The sequence below is a fragment of the Papaver somniferum genome, chromosome 1, assembly GCF_003573695.1.
Source record: "Papaver somniferum cultivar HN1 chromosome 1, ASM357369v1, whole genome shotgun sequence".
Taxonomy (NCBI): domain Eukaryota; kingdom Viridiplantae; phylum Streptophyta; class Magnoliopsida; order Ranunculales; family Papaveraceae; genus Papaver; species Papaver somniferum.
In genome coordinates, this window is record NC_039358.1 from 56047657 (window position 1) to 56074391 (window position 26735).

General features: G+C 39.0%; 1 protein-coding gene across 1 annotated transcript; it reads right to left on the minus strand.

Moving 5' to 3' along the window:
- Window positions 1-3551: 3551 nt before the first annotated feature.
- LOC113314155 lies at window positions 3552-4780 on the minus strand. Its single transcript, XM_026562951.1, has 2 exons — window positions 3842-4780; window positions 3552-3620 (listed from the first exon to the last, which is right to left on the minus strand). Exons 1-2 carry the CDS (start codon window positions 4778-4780, stop codon window positions 3552-3554), a joined length of 1008 nt encoding a protein of 335 aa, XP_026418736.1.
- Between the last annotated feature and the right edge of the window lie 21955 nt (window positions 4781-26735).

Sequence of the window (26735 nt, forward strand, 5' to 3'; positions counted from 1 at the left end):
AAAATTTAAACTTAAAAAAAAAAAAATTCAAAATAGTGGCATGTCCGGTCCGATCTGGCCTGCCCGTATAAAAAACGGGCGTTGGGCGGTCTTTGGGTACCAAATTATCTACTTGTGCCCAGCCTGAATTTGTTTACGGGCTCACAAATATTAAGCCTGGCCTGTCCGGTCTGTCTTAGTTTTTGGATCGGGCGGCCCGACCTGCCCGAATTTACACCCCTATTGGCAACGGCAGAAACATCAACGGTGGAGCTATTCCTCCATCTTCTCTTCATTACGGAAACATGACAGTACAATCTTTACAACACATTTGGTCACGTAGAGGCCAAAGTAACAAACGCAGCCTCGGTAGAAGTGACCAAGAAAAGGACATCTGTACTCAGCAGGTCAACTTTTGTGGGGTCAGGGATAGGGGTGCACATACCCTACCCATACCCGCCAACCCTACTCTACCCGTCAGTTTTTTAACCGTATCCTACCCTATCCACTATTTGGCGGGTAGTGTGGCGGGTAAAGATTTTCTTAACCGCCAGTAAACGGGTAGGGTGGCGGGTATAGGCCATATCCTATCCACCCTACTTAGGGGTGCACATACCCTACTCATACCCGCCAATCCTATCCTACCCGCCAGTTTTTTAACCGTATCCTACCCTATCCATTATTTGGCGGGTAGGGTGGCGGGTAAAGATTTTCTTAACCGCCAGTAAACGGGTAGGGTGGCGGGTATAGGCCATATCCTACCCACCCTACCCGTTGTGCAGCCCTAGTCAGGGAAGTATGCAGCAAACTGGAGTGGTGATAATGGTGCTTCTTGGGATGATCTTGAATTCTCCATTTCTACAATAATGAACTTTGGATTGTTTGGATGCCAATGGTTGGAGCTGATATCTGTGGTCACATTTAGATTTTGACAGGAAACGAGAGATATTTCTTCATAATTCCATCCAACAAGTATGAAGGGGATGAACCGAAAGAGCTTCCTCATTCTCATCTTTTTTCAAAACAGGTTGTTCCTCCTGAAAGCTTCCCCATCCTTCATACCACTCGTCACGCGCCAACTGGTCTTTTCAACTTCATACTCTTCACCAAATATTTTTTTCTTCTACATCCCCACAATCCACAAACTCTCGATTTCTTATCCAAATTCAAAATCAACTATCTTTCCCCTGTTTAATTTCAATTGAAATCGATTACTAACCACAGATCTTGCAACCCATCTCTGTTAACCAACCAGCAGCAAACCCTAGTCTGTTTGAGCTAAAGAACCAAAGTCGAAGAGAACTATTAAGATTCACCATGAGTAAGATGATGCACAATATTCAAGATATGTCAGTTGTCTAAAGACTAATCCAATTGGCTAGACAAGAAAAAAACAGCTAAGATCTACCATCATTGACCGGGCATGTGCAGCTCCTTGGCTAGACTAATCCAATTGGCTAGATCTTAGCTGTTTTTTTCTTGTCTAGCCAATTGGATTAGTCTTTAGACAACTGACATATCTTGAATATTGTGCAACATCTTACTCATGGTGAATCTTAATATTTCTCTTGTCACTCTTTTATATTACATTCTGTAATCACCGTGGCTCTTTTACGTCTCGGTTGAGCTTGTATCTCTGTGATCCTTACAAATTAGTACATTGCTTGTTTTATATAGCACCACCAGGGATGACAATTCAAGTGGAAGGTGGTTATGGCGAGCGTCTTCCACCCGCAGAAACCAGATTTAGTCATAGAGGTACATGCACTCCTTTTTTGTTTCCTGCTGCAATAATCTGTAGTTGTTCAGAGTCTTAATCTGCATGAATGATGCTCTGATTAAAGTTTCTCTGGTGAAAAAATCGTGTCGCAGGACTTTGTGGATGATTACGTTTCCACTGATAACGACCACGATGATCAACTTGGGTACGAGGTGCAAGGAGAGGATCTTAAAGGGGGCCGCGAGACTGAAGAGGATATGGCAGCACAGCCTGATAATGAATCTTATGAAGGAGATGGTATTCTGCCTTTCCCTTCAGAAGAAGCACCTTTTCTTTATTGTCCCCTGATCCTAAAAGGCATTACTCTGTCTATTCTCTTAGGGGTTTTTGCGCGCCCCACGAAGGAAGGTAATCATTGCTTTTAAAATTTTGACAAGGTTGTTATTCTCTATTTTCTCTATTCATGTTAGAACTAGGAGAAGTTTCAAATGACCCTTTGAGGATGATGATCTAAGGGCTAAACTCTAGATAATGTCGCTAGGTGGCCAAGGGGGGCTGGTGCCTAGAAGGACTAGTCGAGGACTTGGTGGATATTAGTATATTACCAATATATGTATATGCAGTATTGTGCATGTATATAGAGAGACAAAGGTGGTTTAAAATTATTTGGAAGAAATATAAACTCTTAATAATTGGAGAAGAGAAGGCAGCTGGTCTTCTTTCTCTTACTCTCTATGTTTTGCGTACTCGGCTTTTAGGCGAAGCCTAGTCGGGCAAGCCCTTTAGTTGTTAAGCGCCCAAAAGCCACCTGGGGACTAAGTAGAGCCTATTCCTGCTCTTAGGTGGGGCCTTTGACTATCCATCATCTGTTTGATCCTATGTAGATAAACCTCAGATTTAATACTTTAAACTCTTGCTCTGTGTGTTTGCTTATAATTCTTTCTTTATCTTTAATTTTTTCTTGTCCCTCAAGGCTACTTGGTGCAAATGCCTACTGTAGTTTTAATCAAAATGGAAGAATGTTATTTTGGAGTATGTATCATTTCGATCTTCAGATCCAATTGATTTTAGGTTACCTGGTGTTGATTTATTTTAATTAAATTAACTGTTCTCGCACATGGGAAAAGAACACGAGATCTAGTAGAGTTTTGTATAAACAAGATTTTGGTCGCTTAACCTATGTTTTCGTACAGGATCAATTTGACACCATATATTTGTCAGACAATGAGAGTTATGTTATGTACTCTTGCCCTCATTTTTTAGATGGTACGCCTTGTTTACTGTTTGGATCTCCTCCAAATTATTAAAATATGCAGTTCTATGTGTATTCTTAAATATATCCACTATCTCCAGGAACTTAAGCACAAGAATGATGATGACAGTATGAATCTCTTATTATGAGCTAGGTGCTACAAAGTTGAAGGAGTGTTCATCTTTTGTTTCAAAATTAAGGAAATTGTAATCATCATTTTATTAAGAAATGATTAGTTTGTATTTTTAGTCTTTTTGTTCCTGTAAAGATTTTCTTTTTTTAAGAAATGATGTAAATTGATCTATGTGATATGATAAAACTTGATTCAGTTTTTAATTTGGTTCATAATTTGTTTTAGTATCAATTTTAATTGTTATTTTAACTTTAATTTCAATTTGGGATTATCTAAATCGAAATCGGCCAGATACTTCCGGCACCAGAACAACAGATGTAACCGGCAAAAAGTTTGGTAGCTCAAAAATGTAAGCAACCAACTTCAGGTATTTCACTTGCTCTATTATTATGGTTGGTCTATCTATGAAGCGATCGGCGTTTCACTTGCTCTATTATCGTTGTTTTATCTATGAAGTGATCATCGTTTCACTTGCTGTATTTTGGTTGGTCTAGCTTTAAAGCGATCACTATTTTGCTTGCTCTAGGAAGGTCGGTCTAGCCATGAAGCAATTAAGAAAAAAGACGCTACATGATAATTGCTTGATTACTAAAGCGATTGCCTAGCTGTTTTAGACTTGTTGAAATCCCACTTTTTGCAACTCCAGAGCGAGAGCCAAATTAAATCGCTTTAAGGGATAGAGCGACTCAATATGGGCTTTTCCAACCAAAAATGCCTGGTCGCTTAATCCAACTTTTCTTGTAGTGGAGAGACTTACCATATCCATGGAAGGAGGGAATGCAGTGTCAAATGCCAACTTATCATTCACAAATTCCTTAGAAGCAGATTTACAAGCTTTCACTGCGATATCAAGTGCCGTAATTGCAGACCCATAACAATAACCAAAGTCCTCTTGCTGAATAATTCCAATCATTGACTGAACACCTCCAGCCTTGACAAACTTCACTATATTGTCGTGAAATTCTAATAGAAAAAGTAAACAACTAAACAAAGTCTGCAGCAGGTATTCTTCGTCCGGGATAAAATCTTCTTCAAGAGATGAAAGAGCATTTACTACAACAGCTACAGCATCCATTTCCCCAAATTCAAGTCTATTTTTAAAACTAGACATCAAAAGAGTATTTAAGAACCCCAGAACATGCATTTTTAGATCATTCCATATGGGAGACCTGAGTGATTTAAACACCCAATCCATCAGTTGGGGATTCTTTCCAGCGGGTTCTGCTAATTCTGGTTTAAGAAAAATCATCTGCGCAATAGTTTGAACTGCTGGGAAAAGAACATCATCTCCACGAAACTTAGCAAGAGTGGAAACAAAGACGTCCAGGGCTCCTAACTTAACTAGAGATTCAACAAATAAGGTAGCTTCTTCTTCTTGACCAGGTACGAAAATATCCGGATCAGTTAGAGTTTCGAATGTACAAAGAATAAAACCAGCTAAAACGTTCCGACAATAATATCTACCATTTAATAAATCAAGCATCGATTTGATAGCCGGAAGCTTTACTACATCGGGATAAATATCAGGATTAGCAGCTTTGGAAAATCTGAAGTCTAAATCTATATTAACAAGTTTAAGTTGAAAATCATGAAGAGAACCAGCACGTTTCTTACAAGCTTTAGTGTAAGCACCGAATATTTTATCGAAAGATGCCTGAAGTTCTTCTGATGTTTTAGGAACATGTCTTTCGCGCATCGGTGAAATCGTAAACCCTAGAGTTTCTAGGGTTGTAAGACTAGGCCCGGGGAGGGAAGGGGGTGGAAGGGAATCGTCGGAGGCTGGAATATGCATCTCTACTGCACAATCTGAGACCCTGGATTTTGTACAATGGAGAGAAGAAGGCTGAATTGTTTATAGGGTTTCTTAGGACGTGAGAGGGGAGAAAGAGGGGATTTGCTTTTTAAGGGAGACCGGGAAAAAAACTGATACTTTTCAAATTTTGAATTTGAAATAATCGGAAGTAAACTTAGTTACCCGAACTTCCGAATATGGGTGGTCTAACCTTTTATATTGGCCCTTGGAACCACCTAGAATCATGGGATGGTTTGTTTTGAACTTGTAATATTCGGAGGATAATTTTTTTTGTAAAGTTCCGAATGTACGATGGCCCAAAAATCAGAATTTGGGAAAAACTAATACTTTTCAAATTTTGAACTTGAAATAGTCGGAAGTTAACTTAGTTACCCGAACTTCCGAATATGGGTTGTCTAACCTTCTATATTGGCCCTTGGAACCACCTAGAGCCATGGCATGGTTTGTTTTGAACTTGTAATATTCGGAGGATAATTTTTTTTGTAAAGTCCCGAATGTACGATGGCCCAAAAATCAGAATTTGGGAAAAACTGATACTTTTCAAAATAATCGGAAGTTAACTTAGTTACCCAAACTTCCGAATATGGGTTGTCTAACAACAAAAATCATTGTCATTTGAACTTGTCTAACTTAGTTACCCAAACTTCCGAATGTACAACACAAATCATTGTCATTTATCTGCTCTTCTTTACTTTACGACCGTGACTACCTCCCAGTCCTGCACGACCACGGGTTTGAGCACCTTCAGTTGGAGCACCTTCAGCGCTCGATGAAGCTCGAGTTCTTTTACCCGTCTTTGATACTGCCACCTTGGGAGGATGCCTCTTCGTGACTTTCTCCCCAAACTGGGCAGCATAATCTTCGTTATCCATATTATCAACTAGATCTCTAGCCTCTTTGATCTTCTCAGCTGGCATGGGATCTCCTCTCTTCAGGCATGCAGTTAACATTTTGGAAACACGCTTGAACCTATTCACCTGTTTTTTATAAGTAATGACATAACATCAAACGGTAATTACCTAAGATTTATAGGAATAATATAAAATGAACAAAAATATAAGAACACGCACCAGTCTATCATAACCAGCTGGTTTGTCTTTGATGATACAATTATAACTTGAACCCGCCGCAGTAGTGTTGGATTTGATTTCACGGATAACCAAAGGATGTGATACCTTGTTATACCAACTCATATAGTCTGGAGAATTTTCATCACCTCGGGTGGTTCGTCTACCAGTGTCGATAATGAAGTCATTCCTCTTATCTCAGTTATCAAGAACAGTAGGTGGGCCTGTGTGAACAATCGTGAGATTATCACCACTAGAAGAGCACAACTCCAACTCCAATTTGTAGTAATCCCCCATTTTCTCCACAGGTTGATGTTGTATATACCCGTGTTGTCGCATCACCCTAGAGGGGTTATACATCACATATCCTGTGGGGTGCCACAATGGTCCAAAATAAAGGGACAAGTCCGACCGAACATTTATATGCCCACTGGCTCGATCTTCCTTGTATGAATCAAACCATACGTCCGAGGCCTTCAATTGGTCCAAAATCTCCCTCATGCGAATCAACTGCTGCTCTTTTGTCCTAGAACGGTTGTCTTCAAATATATACTTTGTTCCTCTAGGAGTACCTTTGCACCACCCCGGGTTCTCTCCGGCCAACTTCAAGATAGGGAAGTGGTCATAGATCCATGCCTATATACATAAGAAACCAAGTTTTAGTAAATAGATTGTGTATATTCGGTAGTAATTTCCAAACAATATTTCCGATTATACATAATCGGAAATAAAACTGAGTACCTATCCACCGAATACCAAACATTCGGAAATAGATATGGATCATTTCCTAACGAATATGCGTCATTTGGAGTTCAGTAACCTATAGTTTTTCTGGCCTGTATATTCGGTAGTAATATCAAAAGAATATTTTCGATTATATATAATCGGAAATAAAACTAAGTACCTAGCCACCGAATAACCATTATTCGGAAAAAGAGATGGATCATTTGCTACCGAATATGCGTCATTTGGAGTTCAGTAACCTATAGTTTTTCTGGCCTGTATATTCGGTTCTAATATCAAAAGAATATTTCCGATTATATATAATCGGAAAACAAATTAAGTACCTAGCCACCGAATAACCAACATTCGTAAAAAGAGATGGATCGTTTCCTACCGAATATGCGTCATTTGGAGTTCAGTAACCTATAGTTTTTCTGGCCTGTATATTCGGTTCTAATATCAAAAGAATATTTCCGATTATATATAATCGGAAAACAAATTAAGTACCTAGCTACCGAATAACTAACATTCGAAAAAAGAGATGGATCATTTCCTACCGAATATGCGTCATTTGGAGTTCAGTAACCTATAGTTTTTCTGGCCTGTATATTCGGTTCTAATATCAAAAGAATATTTCTGATTATATATAATCGGAAAACAAATTAAGTACCTAGCCACGAATAACCAACATTCGGAAAAAGAGATGGATCATTTCCTACCGAATATGCGTCATTTGGAGTTATGAATATGCATCATATGTATTGTCTACCGAATAACTATAGAGTGAGTTATAGAGTTAAAGAAAAAACCTGCAATAGAGCCACGTTCCCGGCAACTTGGCAGGTTCCTAGCCTCGAAGCCTTTCTCAACTCTTCCATGGCATGCCGTGCCCCAAGAATAGTCACCGACTTCATGGAGAGGATCCAAAAGTTGTATAAGGTTGGCGTCGATCCGGTTGCCAGAGGTATTGGGGAATATGACACATCCCAATACACAAAGGAGATATGCGGTGGCAGCGTGGTTCACTTGCTTATCAGTTAAAGTTCCATTCTTTTCCTTCTCCAAGGTGCCTCGGAACATATTCATCAAAGATGTAATGTTGATCTGTCTTGTTCTGTAACTTGCATGCCTCCTAAACTCTGTTGTTGTTGTCTCTTCATCCCAACCTAAGCACTTTTTAGTTAGAGCATAAAGTTGTGCCCAACTTAACTGCTTTGTGTAGTTAAACTTCACAGCTGTGCCTTGGTCGGGAAGGTTAAGAATCTGCACAACATCATTCGGAGTAATCGTCATCTCCCCAAACGGCATATGGAAAGTATCGGTCTCAGGATACATTCTCTCCACGAACGCCGATATGGCCACACGATCATGTTCCAACAATGAATTCTCGGCGGCATTAGCTAACCCCGAGTTGGCAACAATTGACTTGAACCTTTCACATTCACCGGATAAAGGCCACGCAAGCATTTTTGTTGGTGCGGCGGTAGGTTTGAGTAGACGGACCGCATCTTGATGATCCTATTAAAGTACATAAAAAAAATCCTTAATACAAATATTACGATATAACACATAGACAAAATACATTAATAAAAAATAGTAATTTTATTACCTCGGTTTCGTATATTTCTATGGCCCATGAGTCTTTGTATCCAAATAGCAATTTTCCTCCATCCGCCGGTAGCCCAAGGATTGTGCCTGCTGGAATACCCTTCTTCTTCAAGTGTTGAGGGACAAGATGTGATGCTTTCTTAGCAATATCCTTCTTTACACCATCTTTTCCTTTTTTGGCTTTTTGGGTACCACTTGGTTGTCCTTCTTCTTCTACTCTTGGCACTGGATCAACTGGTTCAATTTCATGGTGGGGTGTAACTTGTGGAGCAGTTGGTTCTGCACTTTGTTGAGCGGCTTGTTCAACACTTGGTTGCACCCCTTGTTCACTGCCTTGTTGTTCTACACTTTGTTCAGCACTTGGTTGCACTCCTTGTTGACTGCTTTGTTCTTGTAAGCTTTGTTGAGCACTTGAATTATCTTTGGCACTCCTTTCCCTCCTAGCACTAGCTGTCACTTTCTTCCTCCTTTCTCGACTTTGTCTAAACAACAAAGAAAGGAACAATATTTACAAACTATACAATCAGAAGACAAAGTATGGAAATATAACCCGAATGCACACATTCGGACGTAAAAAGAAACATATTGTTCCCGAATACAAAACAATCGAAAGATAACTAAACATATTTACAACCGAATATGCATCAATTGGAGTTCAGAAGCTCTAAATTTTTCATCCTACACAATTGGAATCAAAAGTACAAAACTATAACCCGAATAAACAAATTCGGAATTAAGAAGACACATATTTTTCCCGAATGAAAAACAATCAGAATATAACTAAACATGTTTACAACCGAATATTCATCAACTGGAGTTCAGAAACTCTAAAATTTTATCCTACACAATCGGAGGTATAAAACATTATATTGTCTTCCGAATAAATACTGGCCGCAAAATGGGATTTTTCCTATATCAGAAATTTTGAGATTTTTTCAATATATATATATATATATATATATATTCGGTAGTGAGTGTACTTCCGAATACTGTGTGTCTACTTAAATATATTCGGGAGCCAAAAAATTCATTAAACTACCGATTATTACCAGTTTGTATCCAGGAAGATATGGCCAACAGTATTCGGCCAATAACCATCAAATATTTCTCCCGAATACTGTCGATGTTCTTGAGAAATGAAGAACACGACTACATTCAGAAGTAAATAAGCATGAATATCGCCCGAATCTGGATAAATAACCGAAAACCCTAGAATTTTTTTTTCTCGATTCGTCGAATTAAAGCGAAATAAACCCCAAAAATGATAGATTCTTACCTAATTGGGGCCATTTGAAGTTGACGAATTGTTTGACTATCGGAATCGCCACCACCGACTACATTGACGGGTACTTCTTCTTCGCTTTCTTCGCGTTCTTCTTCATTTGCAGTAAGAATTTCTTTATTTCTTGCTACAATCCCAATCTTTGGATCGATACCCCGAGCAACGTTTTTGGTTCTAGGTCTGTGGGTTTCATTTTCCTTATCCATTGTTTTATAAACGAATCGACGATGTTTTGATTTTACGATTCGCGGCGATGTTTCGGTTGAACACAAGAACGAGGGAAATTTTTTTTTTCTTCCACAATCGGAAGATAATATGAAACTGGAAGAAGAACAGTTGAAATGAGTAGAATTTTTTTTTGATTTGGTTTTTATACAGTTTTACCAGAAGGGCATTTATGTAACTTCAATATCATATATGATACCCCTTAACTAGAGTCTTTGGCTGGGTATAAATTGATGGCCCCTAAATCCTTTCGGGTGGCCCCTAAAAACGCGAGTAAATTTATTGGTAGCCCCAAAAGCATAGATAGAGTTATTTATTTGAGAGTCTAACCAGAATTATTTTTTTACCCGGAGGTCCAAATTGGAGTCAAACACTGATTGAGTCAAACACAGAAATGGTTTTCTCAAATATCAGGCCCGATTGGGATTGCTTTTTTCAACCAAAAGCACTTTGTAACAAACTTATAACAAATTTTTGCCAAAAATTGTGTTTGGTAAATTTTTTTCAAAGTGTTTTTAGAGAGAAGCACTTTCATTTTAGGCCTGCTTTTAAAAGCTACTCAGCACTAACTTTTAAAAGCTGGAAAAGCAGAAGTTGTGGACCCATATAATTCGATTTAATTGATTCTCTATTGTAACCTTGTTAATTTATTATAAAGACAAGTTTTACCCTCAAACATTGTACATTTAACATTATATTTCTAACTTTTATTTTATTTTACTATTTTTTTCATTTTTTATATAAAATAATAAATATAATCATAATTAAAAATTATTATTTAAAATAATAAAATATTTAATCAATATTAAAATAAATAATATTTTCTAAGCAAACCATAATCATAATTTTTTATTAAATAATAAAAATAATTAAATAAAATAATAAGATAAATATTACTTACATTTTATTAAATATATTAAAATTAGAAATATAACTTATTATAATAAAATTCTATTTAAAACTGATTTTTGAAATATGTCTATTTTCGTCATTAACTACGTCACCAGCACTTTCAAATGCCAGTTTACCAAACCGAATTTACAGTTTGTTAATTTCACAATGCTTTTTAAATTATAGTTTACCAAACGTCATGCCAATTTATTTCCAAGCACAGCACATCAACACATAGCACAGCACAACAGAAAAGCGCTTTCATTTCATATCCTTCTCTCAAGTCTCACCCATCAAAAAACTCGATCTCTTTGATCTTCTTATCTATTAGGTTTCCATTTCTATTCTTCGTTCTTCGGATTATCATGGCAAAACAAAATCGATCTGACCGTTATTAAATGATGATGTAAGGTAATTTCATACTCCCTTCGTCCCACTATTAGATGACCTATTTAGTTTAAAATTTTGTCCCATCATTAGTTGACCTATCTCATAAACAAGAAAATATTTCTAAAATTATCCTTTTGATTGATTATCGGTAGTATAAGAAATATGTATAATTTGATATTCATGTTTATACTCGTTGCATATGTGTTTTAAAATGCTTTTCAATGATATAAATTTCACAAAAATCTATGTATAGTTTGAGAGATAAATCATTTCTAAATTTTACAAATTATTATCCATAAGGGTATAATTGTAAAGAATACTTAAAAATACTCCTTATATTCCTTTCCTTAAAAATTGTGCAACCTTGAACTAGGTCATCTAAGGGTATCTTTTTCTCACCCATAAAACACCCAATCTCTTTGTTTTTCTTCTTATTTCGTTTTCCTTTCAATTCTTCGTTCTTCCGATCATCAAGCCAAAAAAAATCAATCAAACTGATGTTAGATGTTGATGTTATTATATACCTAGATCATACGAATGAAGATGAAAAAATATAGCATCTACCAAGTACTGACAGCTATAAGGTCATACAAACAAAGTGTTGAGACAAAACTCAGGCCCCGATCATGCGAAACCTGAGGGTCATTACGTTACCGTATGCTCGACCTGAAGATAACAACTAAGATATGAGCACGTCATGAGTTCAGGAGCCTATAAGCGAAGACAAAACCAAGAAAGCAGCTGACAGGAAAGTCCAAGATCTCGGAGTAGGGACCACAACAAAAGAAGAAAACTACATCCAGATCGAAGAAGTTACATGGAAAGGAAGTAAAGTCTGAGTGGATCATGACGTCATATCCAGCTAGAGTATGCATCAATGTAACCTTGCAGAGTATGTATGCATGTGGAGAGAAAAAAACTGATCATCGGTACCCCTCGCATGCTCAAGAATCTTCTTAGATGCAATGAAAATTGAAGCAGTAGGATTCTGCATAACTTATAACACACACACTAAGTACCTATATTTTGTTGGATTTTATGATAGTTCACCATCATTGGCACTGAGTTTGACAAAAGTATATGTCGAACTGCATACACTTGGCACCAACCATTTTTGTTTTATCTATAAGGTCCAACGCATATTTAGTTTGGCATAGAGATGGCAAACGGGTGAGTCGATAGTGTCTTGTTACGGGTCACACAGGTTACGGGTAAACACATGCCCAAGCTTGTGGGTTGTTATTCTTCACGGGTTGTCATTTTTTCAACCCTAGCTTGTAGGGGGTAAATGATAGGCACCTAATATTATATATATTCTTATCTTTTTGAAGGTGTTTATTGTATCTTGATGCACTAATTTTCTATATTTATGCCAAATTATGTATTTTGTTTTTCTTGTTCGTTGCGAGTAAAAGTGTGGTGATAGTCTCTGATTTTTGTAATGGAAGGAGACTAAGTAGACTCAACAAAGAACGGTTGAACAATGGGAAGTTTATGCACCATGATAAGCTGGACATTCCAGTGAAGTTTATAAGGGAATGTATGTGCAGCAACAAGAGATCGGAGTTGTGAGAGTTGATAACCTAATGGGCCGAAGTTTAGAACTCAGATTATTCTCATGTTTGGGAAACTACATGGAAAACAAACTAAGCCCAAAAGCCATTCTCATACCAAAGCAAGGTATTCATGCTTTACACCTGAATATCAAGTCTATCACATTTCCCAAATCCCATCTCATACACGAGACTTTCTCTGTGCTCGTCTTTCCCAAAAATTCAGTCGGCTTATCTTTATGTCTCCCAATTTTCTTAGCATGTCAAATATTTCTATCACTCTGTCCATCTGTTCTACCACCAACACCGCCGACTGCCTCTCCTTCAAGCTGTCAAACCCATACATAAAACACCATGACTCTGAAACCAGATTTGATATCCTATTTCAACTTTTTTTTCTCTGTACCTACTTCAAGATAAACTTAGATATCAGTGGTACTAGGGGAACAATAGGTCAGAGAATTTGTCTCCAACATCAGTCAGAATGGAAAAGGAAAAGACTGAATTTCCAATTCTCTACAACAACAACAAAGCCATCAAGGAAGTGACAACATTAGGGTGGCTGGTCATAATGTAGTCTATCCACAAAATGGGTTAGGATTGTGCTTCAAAGAAAAGCTAGGTCTGAATTTGTTGTCTCTTCAAACGGCAACAAAAGCAGCAGAGAATTGACAAACGACAACATCAGAGTATTGTGAAGACGGTGTAATGACTGTGCGTGAGAAGGAAAACTACATCTGTGATGAGTTCCAAGAAATCCTTAAATTTATTTAGGTGTATCTATTGATTGAATTAATGGGAATTTCAAGGGAGAAATTGATGTATAAATAGGGGGTTATTATGGTGTAATTGGGGGGGGGGGGGGGGGAAGCAGGGCAGTGAGTGAGGAAGAGGGGTCTGAAAAACTCTAATTAGTTATCTTTTGTTCTAAGTGCTCTTAAGAAATCAGGGATAAATAATTTTGGTTTAGTTGCTTCAATGGGTTTAATTATAATAGAATCTCATTAATCTCCTACTTTAGTTATGTGTTAATTTCTGCAGCTAGGGTTGAGATGAAGGGCTTACCCTGATTAAATTATTTTAGCGAACTTTGTTATTCTGTTTGAATACTACTGCACACGGAATGGTTTAATACTTGTTTACCGACATATATATATATATATATATATATAACTTTCACTTCAAATGTCTTACATCTGTAGTTGTTAGGACAACTCATGCTTCATTTGATATGGTTAATCTGTGATTAGTTGTGCTATAAAAAGACATCTAATTATAAGGATTAATCCTTTAGGTGACATTAGACCATCCACTTAAGAATCTTTACATTATCGGAAGAACGGGAGACTTGTATCTCTACCGCCGATTAAAGGGACAACATTGTTAGCTAAACTATCTAACCTAGGTTAAGTACTGGATTCAACTGCCTTAGTACTTTCCACTTGTGTGTTTAAAATCCTTTATTTCATTTACTTTCTGCATTCTAGTTTGTATTTCATATCATTTGTTTCGTCGTATCGCAACCCTTTAACACTGCCCTAATTTGTCATTTGAATTAGTAGGGTAAGACTTTGAATATAAATTCACATATCCCTAGTCTTTGTGGGTTCGAAACGTACTTTCCCTATTTACATTGTTGACACTATGCACTTGCGGTTTAGCACAATTGTAGGTATATTTCTTAGCCTACCAAGTTTTTGGCGCCGCTGCCGGGAATTCGGTAGCGGTGTAGTTTTTTCTTTAGCTTCACTTTACTGATCTTAGTATAATTTTGTGTATATGTTTTTATATTTTTGTCTCCTGATGTGGTTAGTGTAAATTAGTTGTTCCATCCATTTGTTTATAAAGTTGTATCTAGTTCCACTTAAAACTTTCTTTCTCTGCATATTAGATTTTTATTGATTATTAGATGTAGCTTTTGAGTTTTATTGATTATTAGATGTAGCTTTTGAGTTTTCAGTCATTTCATTTCAATTTTAGCCGCATGTTTGTTTTGTTCTGTAAGTCAAAACTAGTTTGAGCAAGTTTTAACAGTAGCTAGTGTATTTTTTTAGTTTAGTATATTTGTTAGATTTATGTTATTTTAGCTTCCTTAGTATTATATCATAATTTGTAGTTGTTCATTAGTTAGCATCTGATCATATAGGAATATGTAAGTATTTTTGAATTGGTTTAGCTACTTATTGTTAGCTTGTTAATACTTGTTGCCCTACTCAGTATTATGTTTCATCACAACTGTTAAAACTCAGTTACATTGTGACATCTATCCTGACACTGTTGAACTTCTCCATTGTGCTAGCTGATTCATGATTAATAGTAATAGGTATTATGTAGTTGTTGTTTTTGTTTAAAAATTCTTTCTTTATACAGTTTTCTAGCATAACTTAGATTTTGTAGTTTTTTTTCGTGTAAATTACGCCTGTAGGTCAAGCATCTGTAGAAGTAATTAGTTTGAACTTCTGTACTAGTAGCATTAGCATATTTACTCCTTGCTGTAATTGCATTCTGGTTGCTGAAATTATCTTTTGAGCTTAATAAGTACCTATGATACTACATTGCAAACCAAGGAAGAGGATAAAAGGGAGAAATACAATGTGTGGTAGTGCCTAAACCCGGTTTATACCGAGGTATCATTCTCTAACCTTATCTTTGATAAACTTCCATGATCGTCTGTTGAAACTGTAGACTCATTGTTCAGTAGTGAATCCCTTAACTTTTGATAATCTGTCTAGAATGATATGCCATGCTCACCTGAAAAACTAGGTTTTGATTTCCATAAAATGAGTATGTGATAGATAAGTACCATCTTTGCTCGCTGACTGTGTTGTTTCACTGTAATTTTATCGATCTCTGCAAGATATTGTGCATGTGTGCTTGCAACTCTGAATCTGATTGTTATTCCTATAAGCAATACTTCTCGGAGTTGTGCATTTGCGTCCTATTTGATCGGTGCAACATATTAAAATTCTGTACGCATAACTTCAGGGACTAGATTTTGATTCTAGCAAGCATTGTTTCCCCTGTATTGCAAATTTCCTGGTTAAATGGGTGTTATAACATGTTGAATGGTATGTCTTCTAGGCTATGATTGTGACTTTCCGAGACCAGACAAATCATCTAGTTAGAATTCAGCAAGAGGACGTAGTTGAAATCCATGTTTCTGTCATAGATAGCCCTGACCAACCAGAGACAATGGGTTAAGAATTGAATTAACTCCGTAGTCTCAAAGATTACATGTACCCCCACGAGGACAAGCCAACCCTCTTGTATTGTTCTGCCAGAAATTGCTGGTCATTTTGAGTTAAAGGCGAGCACAATACATATGCTCCCTGTGTTTCGAGGGGTTGATGCTGAAAACCCTTACCATCACGTGAGAGATTTTGAGGAGATTTGTGGGACTCTGCAATTTAATCAGTTGACAGAAGAGTCCCTAAAATTGCGTTTATTACCTTTTTCTTTGAAGGAAAAATCCAAATCTTTTCTATATACTTTGCGGCCGCAGTCCATTAAAACTTGTGATGAACTTATAAAATAATTCTTCAAGAAATTCTTCCCAAATCACAAAACAACCACCATTCGTCAGGATATTAATAGTTTTGTTCAACTAGATGATGGGACACTGTTTAAATATCTAGAAAGGTTTAACGATTTGGTAGTTCAGTGTCCTCATCATGTTTTTGAACAGTGGAGACTCTCAACAATTCTGTATGAAGGGTTGAATTTCGCCACTCGAACCATGGTTGAATCAATGTGCAATGATGAGTTCACAGATAAAAGTGTTGACGAGTCATGGGCCTTCTTGCATGAAGTTTCCTAGAAAACTCAGCAATGGGAGTCTGTTAGAGAACCTAGGAAGTCGACCAACATGGGTAGCGTCCATATGATTGAATTGACTTTGAGGGTAGTGCAAAAATTACATCACTAGCTCGGAGAGTTGAGGCTTTATAACTGGAGAAAAACATAAAATCTGCTGCAGCTACTTCTTGTAACCAAGTTGAGGTTTCTGTTTGTGCTGTGTGTGCTTGAGGGTAAAAACTGGTTCTGCTGTTTTTGGTAAATTTGGGTGTGTTGATGAGAAACGAATTCGAACCCTAAACAATGCACTTCACGGGAGTACTTTCATATTCGAGAGATCAATATGCAAGACTCTGGCCTAAACCAAGAAATGGTCGTTCCAGATTCAATTCGTTCACAAAGTGAAGGAGAATGGGTTGATCTTAGGGAGGGAAGCGAAGAAGGTATTTGAGATTAAAATATTGAATTATGAAGGTGTTGGTTATTTATGACTTGTAGCAGAATGTGGAACTGTCTTGCAGAATATAAGCTATCATTTCTTGGTGTTTTCTGGATACTATGTTAATAACACTTGTGTCTCCGCTGTCGAAATAGGTTGAAAACCTATTTATACAAGTCATTTGAGCTCACCCTTGATCTCGTAGGAAGTGGAGGAGATGAAGTAGTGGGGTTGTGTAAGAGGTGGTAATCATCACGTTGTCACACCTTCATCCACTACTCTCAACATCGTTAATCGTCCGTCCTTTCCTGACACGTTCTCGTTATGGGCGCGTTGCACGCCGCACACTGTAAACCGCCAAACCAATACCCCAGTAAGTATCCCCCAGTTTGTGACATGTTTGATATCTCAAGTAAGTGGGTCAAGTCGTGGGAATTGCCGCAAAGAATAGCATATGGTGCTATTAGGTTAAACAACTAAGTTGTTTATGACGCCGATATGAAATATCGTATGTATACGATGCACGTAAAGCATCGCCTTTAAGCAGCTCAAAATAGTCGATGTGCATGTAGCATCGTTGTTTTAGAGCTCGATTGAATAAGTCGTGGATTGGGCGTCTTAAAAGAGGTAGCATGGCCGAACACCTTTGGGTGATCGTTTGGTAGCTCTAGGGACAAGCCATTGCTTGGTCGATCGCTCCCTGTGAAGGAGGGGTGGCCGGTGATCACAATGTTACTTTGTTGGTTTTCTGAAAATAAATCTACATCATCCAACTAGGCTAGCAAAGTTGGATGGACGAGATGATTTGCGGCAGTTACATATTGCCGTTGACGCATTTTTAGGGCTTGGATGCCGTGCGGCCATCCCTGTTTTGGCTAGTCGAATCAAAGCGCTGGGCGCTGATTCGAATAATACGATTGGCCATGTGCAAAGACGAGCCACTAGTGTGCATACTGACATCTTTTGGGCCATCTAAAGTTAGATCTAAGCCACTCAAATCGGCTGGCGAATATGGGTGGTCGTGATCGATTTGCGACAGTAACATATTGTCGCAAACACCAATTAGGGTTTCAAAGAAGCCGTGTCCACCCTATCTCAATCGAACGATTTGGTGTGCCATTGACTTCCCATGAGCAAGTCGATTGGTCAGGAATAATATTGGGCCGGCGGTGAACGCATTGATACCTCCTTGATCGTCTGAAACACGATCTAAGCCGTCCAACTATGCTGGCTAAGTTGGACGGATGTGATGATTTGCGACAGTAATATACTGCCGCAACCCAAAATTAGGGTTTTGAAATAACATGTTTTCCCAAGTTCGGACAAACGATTTAACGTCCTATAGGCTTGCCGCGGGCAGGTCGATCAACCAAAGGAGATTCTGGGCCGCCAATGGACACGCCGGCACTTCCTTAATCGTTTGTAGGAAAATCCAAGTCGTCCAACTAGGCTATAGAAGTTGGACGGTCGTGACGTTTCTGAGACCGTTTTGGCCGGTCTAGCTCGTTTGACCTCTCTTGTTCAACAACGCGATCACCCATGTTTGGGCTAATCGTTCGAAGCGCTGCTGATGTACTAGATGGGATCCGCTCGGTCTGGATATAAGTGGGCCCGCCGGCGGTCATCGTGATGATTGCCTAATTCTGCCAAGTCGTGACCGCACGGCTTGTTTAATCGCGCGGCCAAGTCGTGTGGCCGTGATCATTTTTTGAGACTGATATGAACAGTCTAGATTTTCCTTAAGGAACTTAAACATATTCGATCGAGATATCTTTTAATTAAAAGTGTGTCGATACGAAAATATCTTTGTCAGAGAACGATGTAGCATGTGTGAGTATTTTTGTGCAGATCTCAATACTGGCACTTTAGGAGATTCATGCTACTTTGCTGAGAGTGAACATTAATCGTCATGTCATGTCAATATTGGGAGTTCGGATACGGAACATAGCACAGGAGAATACTAGGCGCATAGTGTATTAGTGAATAATGCTGGTGAAAGATGAAATTCACAGAATATTTAGGATTGTTGCCACACGCACCATTCTGAGTGAATTTTATATATATATTGAATTGCTCAATGAGAGAAGAGGTTTTTTGCACTCGAAAATTCTTAAATGGCTTTACCCCTTGCAGGGTGATAGTGTATTAAACATAGGTTTTTACAATTTTAGCCCTGAACTGAAAACCACCATCAATATTAAGTGTCCTTCTTAGCACGTAATGATAACTCCGTTGCGGGGTAAGCACTAGATGGGTGACAGACGAGCGATAAAATGATCAAGCTAAAGTAGATAAGTATTACCGGAGAGGTGGCCACTGCCTTGAATCCGTAGCAGCGACTGTCTTATGTCACAAACGTATCGAGGACCTGGATCTGGACTAAACGCGCCCTTCCTTTAATTATCTAGTAGTCTTTTCCCGATTTTGATTAGGATTTCAACAAGAAGCATGACCTGGTTGATGTTGAATCCTCATTTATCGAATAAATCTCGCTACAGTCGTCTGGTCTTCCTTTAGGGTTCCGATGTGTATGTATATACGAGAAAACTAGAATCGTCTTTATCATTTCGAGATAAAAATTCTCTTGCCGAAACTCTATCTTTTCATCATGTCAGAAAAAAGCGGATCATTTTCTTCAACTCAGCCAGATTCTCCTACCAAACGCAGACGGCTTGTATCCAGAGTATGACTTTGAACATCTCCTGACTTTAAAGCGCTACTTCATCTTTTATTTTTACTTCTGATCATCTTTTTTTTTTTTAGAGTGGACGAATCCCTGAGCCTCGTGATGATTCCCCTGTCCGTATCCTCCGAGTTAAGAAGATCATACCGGTTCGTTCTTCTTTTACTATTGAATAATTTTTTGTTTTCCATGGCTAGGTAGATAAAGGTTCTCCCTTTCCCTTACTTCTTGCAGAGATATTTTACTGGAGCATGTGTAACAATGGTTGATGATGACGATCTAACCAGTCCTCTTACTTCGAATTCAAGCACGCCTACTCCTGCAGACCTAGAAGACGCTGATTTGGGTGTCTCTTTTTATGAATACCCCAACGCGAGCTTGCCATTTGATATTCACATGAGATGTCTATCTTTCAGTTACCGAGCTATTGGGGATTCTTAGTGGAAGGAGTTTGTGCTTTTGTACACAAAAATATGGAGAAGGTACAGTCACATTGCAACCAGGAATGTGGTGCGACACTGTTCATCCGCTTTGGTTACCACAGTGAACTGCCTCTTTCCCATGATTGCCGAGATGGAGAGTACATCCATACGCAATGTTGCTGAATCAACTATCGAAAAGTGGGAAAATATGGTATCTACCTGTGAATTCATGGAGTTCAACGTGAGCTGGTTGCGGCAGCGCCTTGACATCATCAAAGTTGATCAAGCTGGTATCATCGTAAATGTAGTTCCTGCTACGAAGGCTATCTTGGAGGAGGAGAAGGCTCTGACTGCGGAATCTGAGAGGGTGGAGCAGGCAATCCAAAACTTGAAGAGCAGGACAGAGAGGTATCAGGTTAGGCTGAAGATGATGCTCTCAAGGGACTATAACTTGCTGGATGGACTATTCTAAGCCACACTCTTTTATTGCTTTTAATAAGTATGCATAATGACGCTTGATCGTCTCTTTCTTTCTTAGTTTTGAACATTGTTTTTGGGAAATGAATCGCATTGGTTTTGGTAGGTGAATGGAGTTTTTGACTAGTGAGGAAATTGATACCTCAGATGTGTAAAGAATGAAAATGCATGCGTTTCCGTGTCGTGAGACAGCGGAAGGAGGAACAATGATCAGGCATGGTATGCCTTGAGCCATTTTCCGTTGATGACTGCTTCTAATTTGCCTCCATCCTCCTTAACAATCTTGTAGTAGCCAGTGTTATAAGCCTTGGTGATCACATAGGGACCTTCCCATTTTGGAGATAATTTCGGTGCGAACATGTCTTGATGAATGTGCTTGGCGGTCTTTAAAACCAAATCTCCCACTTTAAAAACTCGTGGTTTTACAGCTTCGTCGTACGCTCTGGAGATCCTGTTCTGTATTCTTGAGCACGCTCCTCTGCTTTATCTCTTCTGGAGTCTAGAGTGTCCAACTCGGCAATTTTGGAACTCGATGCTTCGACTTCATTCCATTGGACTCCACTTGCTGCTGCGATTCTAGTTGACGGGATTTTAATCTCTGCTTGGAGAATCGCGTCCGTGCCATAGACAAGTGAATAAGGAGAAACGCCGGTAGAGCTCCTAGGTGCCGTCCGATATGCCCACAACGTCATTGGTAGTTGTTCGTTCCATGTCCTGGGATTATCATGCACTGTCCGAATGAGAATCTGAATCAGTATTTTGTTGGTGCTTTTGGCTTGCCCATTCCCCTGAGGGTAATAAGGAGTAGAGAAGACCTGCTTGATTCCATATTCCTCGAGCAACTCTCGTACTAGTTTGTTAGCGAAAGGAGTACCATTATCAGTAATGATGTGCTTAGGGATGCCGAACCGACAGATGATATATTCCTTAATAAATGTAACAATTGTCACTCCAGTGGTTCCCCGAAGAGGGATAGCTTCAACCCATTTGGTAAAGTATTATGTTGCGGTTATGATATACTCATGCTGCTTTGATGATGGTGGGTTGATTTTCCCAATAATATTGAGTCCCCATCTATAGAAGGGACATGGACTACTTACTGATTGAAGCGGGGTGCAAGGCACGTGGATGAGATTCCCATGAGTCTGATAGTCATGACATCTTTGAACAAATGTTGCTGCATCGTCTTCCGTGGTTGGCCAGTAGTACCTTTCATGCACTTGGAGAAACAATTTCTTCTTTGTTTGGTGCTCTCCCTCACGAGTTTCTTTTAACATGGTCTGGATTTCTGAATTCACCAGACACCATAGCAGATCACCTCCAAAAACTTCTGCGGTATAGGATTCCCTCATGAAACACGAATCTTTTGGCCTTTTGTTTCATCTTGGCCGCATCCTTCTTGTTGGTAGGTAGCACACCATCGCGGAGATAGTTGATGTATGGTTCTCGCCAGTCCCCAGCATAGCCAACATCAAGAACCTACGATTGATGCGGTGGTGCTTGACAACTGGGGCAAGAACCTTGAAGTAACCGAGATTGGATTTCCATGTCAGGTAAGTAATAGCCAAGGCGTTGAAGACGTCGGTAAAGAGTCACCACTAATGTTCGCCTGCATATTTCGCCGTGAATACGATTAAGTTGTAGTTGTGCTTCTTCGTCTCCTAGACATCTTGACAGGGACCCATCTGGGTTTCGATGATATAATACTCCGTGAAGCATGAAGAAGTTTTGTAGTGTTTTGAGACTAACCTTTCCCTGGGTAAGCGAACTATTAAGTTCTTGAATAATTGGAGTCCTCCAATCACTAGCTTCAGCATCTTTGAACTGCAAAAGCCAACTGGACGCCACAGTTCTCCTCTTCACTGTTAAAGTCTCCTCCAACCCTTCGAATTGTAGTTTTGAGGCCAATTTAGCTAAGAAATCGCCGTGTTTGTTTTTATTGTGGCCAATATGATTTATAGTTGCATCGGCAAAGTAGTTCAACAACTTCTGTGCTTCATATCTGTAAGGGGCTAGTGTTACCTCCTTGAGTGAGTGTATTCCATTCATCTGGTTGACCAGTAGATTAGAATCGCCTCTTACTTCTAGATGTGTGGCCCCTGCTTGTTTGGCTAACTGTAATCCTATGAGAAAGGCTTCGTATTCCGTCGAGTTGTTAGTGCACTGATAGTCTAGTTTGAACGAATGTGAGAAAACTTCACCAGTTGAAGATATGATAACTACGCCTTCTCCCCCGGTATTACTGCTAGGGGTAGAAGATCCGTCGAAATACAACAGGCACACTTCCTCTTTAGCGAAAATGATTTCCGGAAATTCCCGGGGAAGGTCTTCATGCAATGCGGCAGTATCTTCTCTCTCGGCCACTGCTCGTCCTTTAATAGCTCGCGAAGGAGTGAGCGTTATGTCGAGCTCTGACATTTGGAGCAACCATTTGGTGCAACCATTTAGAGTAATGGATCATCTTTAGCTATTAGCACTACTTTGTTTGACAACAGATAATGTCTGAACTTCTGAATAGTGTGAACCATGGCTAGACATGATTTTTACGCCTTAGGATACCTAAGCTCAGCGTCTCTCAAATTACGACTGAAGCAATATATAGGTTGTTCAACCCCTTCATCACCTTCTTGAGCGAGAAGAACCCCAACGGCAGCGTCGTTGTAGGCAGTGTAGAGCAGCAACAGTCTTCCTTGTATGGGGGATTTCATAACAGCTGGTGATGATAATATTTGTTGGATCTTTTGAAAATCTTCTTGTTGTAGCGTGTTCCAGACGAAGATCGCCCCTTTTTTCAATAAAGGGGTGAATGGAGCAACGAGTTGTGCTAAACCAGGTATAAAACGCCGAATATAGTTTACCTTTCCCATGAAACTCTGGAGCTCTTTCACGGTTCGTGGCAGAGGCATTGTGAGAATTGCTTGAGTCTTAGCCAGATCTACTTTGATTCCTTCAGCCGTTACTTGAAATCCCAAAAATTTGCCAGAAGAAACCCCAAAAGCACACTTCAAGGGGTTCATCTTTAGCTTGTATTCGCGAGACCTTTTGAACACTTGTCGTAAAATATCTATATGGGCCGTCGAGTTTTTGATTTGACTACTATGTTATCCACATAGTCTTCGACGTGCTTATGCATCATGTCGTGGAAGATTGCAGTCATGGCGCGTTGGTACTGTTAGAGCATAGCTCGGTCGACCTCGCATGCGTTGCTCTTTCAAGCATGTTTGTCAATGTTAGTGATCAAAACTATGAGTCTTGATTTCTAGCCTACATAGCTAAGTTTCGGACTAGGATAGAAAAGTGTAGTTGAGCTCAAGGACTTCATGGCGATTCATCATACAACGACGAAGATCTATACAAGGAACCGTGGAACTTCATCAACAAAAAGGTATGTGGAGACTTGAACTTATCTATCACTCAAAAGTCTATCCATTCTATCTCTCCTACTTCTTATAAGACAAAAGTCGTATGCTATATAGACTAGATCATACACATTTCACATTTCGAGCTGAGCATTCATTGATTATCTTTTTCTCGAAATCATGTGTTGAAAAGTGTTTCGCTTTGATCAAGTTTATCTTCACCTAGTGACGAAAGTCATGAAAAGTTTCAATCACTTTGAGAATTGCTCTGACGTGAGTCGGTCTGTGAATAACGGCTACATAACGTCCTCTGAGAATGTATCAATGATTGAAATGAGAGTTTAGATTACACAACCATGTATTCCTTGAACCAGAGTTTTTGAACTTTGTTGATCAAGAGAAATCGGGAGGATTATGGAATTGGCTTGCCAAGTCCGCGAACCCAATCCACAGACTCAGTCCCCGAACTGTCGGAAGTTCTCGACCGAGAATTTCTGCTGGATTTTCCAAAATTCGTTTGTGTGTTAAGTCCGCGAACCCAGTCCGCGAACTGGCGGAAGTTCTCTTTACGAGAATTTCTGTTGAGTTTGGAAAACTCAACCGATTAACCTAAGTCTGCGAACTTGTTTGTGAACTCTAGAGGTTATGATCTAAAGATGTGCTCTGAACATGAAACATTAAATTACTAAAGAATGCTTTATGCAAACCGTGGCTATAATGTTCATGAGCCGATTCAGTCGAATTGAATCATCTTTGTTTCAATTGTGTCTTGTGTAGTTACATAAGATCTCATAGCAATTGGACAACTCTTTAACTAGTTCATTTGAGTCAATTGAACTAGTTATGGTGAAGAAGAACAAGGTTAATATGAAATGCTCATAGGGTTAACCTTTTGGGTTACTATGTTGAACCAACATACACGTACACGTTTGGGCATGGTTTTCGCAAACCCAGTAAACGTCTACCCATGTGTGTGTGACAAGCTAAGTTTTCGATCTAACGGTTGAGGAATATTAGCTTGAATCTAAATCAGGTTTTCATCTAAGGAATAAGGATTTCTTTGTAACTAAGGAAAAACCCTGATTTGAAGGCTATATAAAGGAGACATCTAGCTTTGAGCAAAACTAATCCCCACACATCCGTGTGATACTAGTGCGCTCGCTAGAGTCGATTCTCCTTTAACCTTGGTTTTCTTCTCTAAAACCAGGTTAACGACTTAAAGACTTCATTGGGATTGTGAAGCCAGACCGATACTACTTTTATCTTAGTTGTGTGATCTGATCTTGCATCTTCTATCATAAGAGTACAATCGATTGATTATCTTGAGATCGTGAGAGTTCTCCAATAACAAGATAAAGAAGTCACAAACATCTTCGTCTCACTGTTTGTGATTCCTCAACAAACCACCTGTGTAGTCAGGAAGGATTGTAGAGAGGTGATTGATTAGTCTAGGCTGTTCTTCGGGAATATAAGACCGGATTATCAATTGGTTCCTGTTCACCTTGATTTTATATCTTAAGACGGAACAAAACCTAGGGTTTATCTGTGGGAGAAAGATTTATCCTTTGATAGACTTTTCTGTGTGAGACAGATTTGTTTATTATCAAGTCTGTGATTTTAGGTTGCAACAACTCTTGGTTGTGGGTGAGATCAGCTAAGGAAATCAAGTGCGTAGTATCGTGCTGGGATCAGAGGCGTAGGAGTACAACTGTACCTTGGATCGGTGGGAGACTGATTGAGGTTCAACTATAGTCCAGTCCGAAGTTAGCTTGGAGTAGGCTAGTGTATGTAGCGGCTTAAGACAGTGTGTATTCAATCTGGACTAGGTCCCGGGGTTTTTCTGCATTTGCGGTTTCCTCGTTAACAAAATTTCTGGTGTCTGTGTTATTTCTTTTCCGCATTATATTTTATATAATTGAAATAATACAGGTTGTGCGTTCATGATCATCAATTGGAAATCCAACCTTTGGTTGTTGATTGATATTGATTGATCCTTGGAAATTGGTCTTTGGTACCGTCCAAGTATTCCTTGTGTTTTGATTAGGACTCCCTGATTTCTATTAGCTTGAGTAATATCAAAAACAAGAGAGAGATATTAATTCCTTGAGATACTTTTATCTAGATTGAGTCTGACTGTCTAGTTGATTCTCTAGCAAAGTATTCCGGAGTTAGTCCATACAGATTGTTAAGAGAAATATTGGGTGGTGTTGTTAGACCCCCGCTTTTTCAATTGGTATCAGAGCAGGCAAACACGTTTAAGACCTAACAAGTATGTGTTTGTAGCAATATGACTGTATGGACCATAAAGTCTCAATTGACGCTTTACCAGGTGTAAAAAAAACCCGTAGGAAAAGGTCTGGTAAACTGGTTAATCTTCAAAAAAGATTGGAAGAACAAATCCGGATCTATTCTGGTCTTGTTGCAGAAATTGCAACTCTTAAGGATTTGATATCTAGTAAGAATCTCTCGTTGAATCTGAGAGAATCTAGTTGTTCCTTTCTAAAGAATTGTCACCAGTCAGATAGTGTTCAACGGTCGCTTGTTGAGAAAACTGATGTGACTAGGAACCACTCAGACAAATGTCAAGGGTTTGAATTATATGGATGCTCATCGGATCATCCTCAACAAGCTTGTATGTCTTCGTTAAGGAGTCTGGAGGCTGCAAGTAATCCTTGTAAGAATACTTTGCAACCTTGTGTTCCTCAAAAAGGACATACAATTCTGTCAGGAAATTCAAAACAGAAGAGTACTGATAATATGAGTAACCTTTCCTTGTGTTCTACCTCTTCCCTTCAATGGTGTAGTGACAGTCGTTGTGGTCTTTTCTACATGTGCTAGGTGATTCTCCACTTTGTGTGTCGTCTATCGTTTCTAAAAGAGGAGTAGACTCTACAATCAGAACAGAAGGAGAACTTACGGTTGGT

What these genes read in the sequence shown, in the direction of transcription:
- LOC113314155 (XM_026562951.1), bottom strand. Translation starts at nt 4,780, where the DNA reads ATGCGCGAAAGACATGTTCCTAAAACATCAGAAGAACTTCAGGCATCT. An exon ending in TCCCTCCTTCCATGGATATG is followed by an intron (nt 3,621 to 3,841) that starts GTAAGTCTCTCC and finishes CTTCATGGCTAG; the next exon opens with ACCGACCTTCCTAGAGCAAG.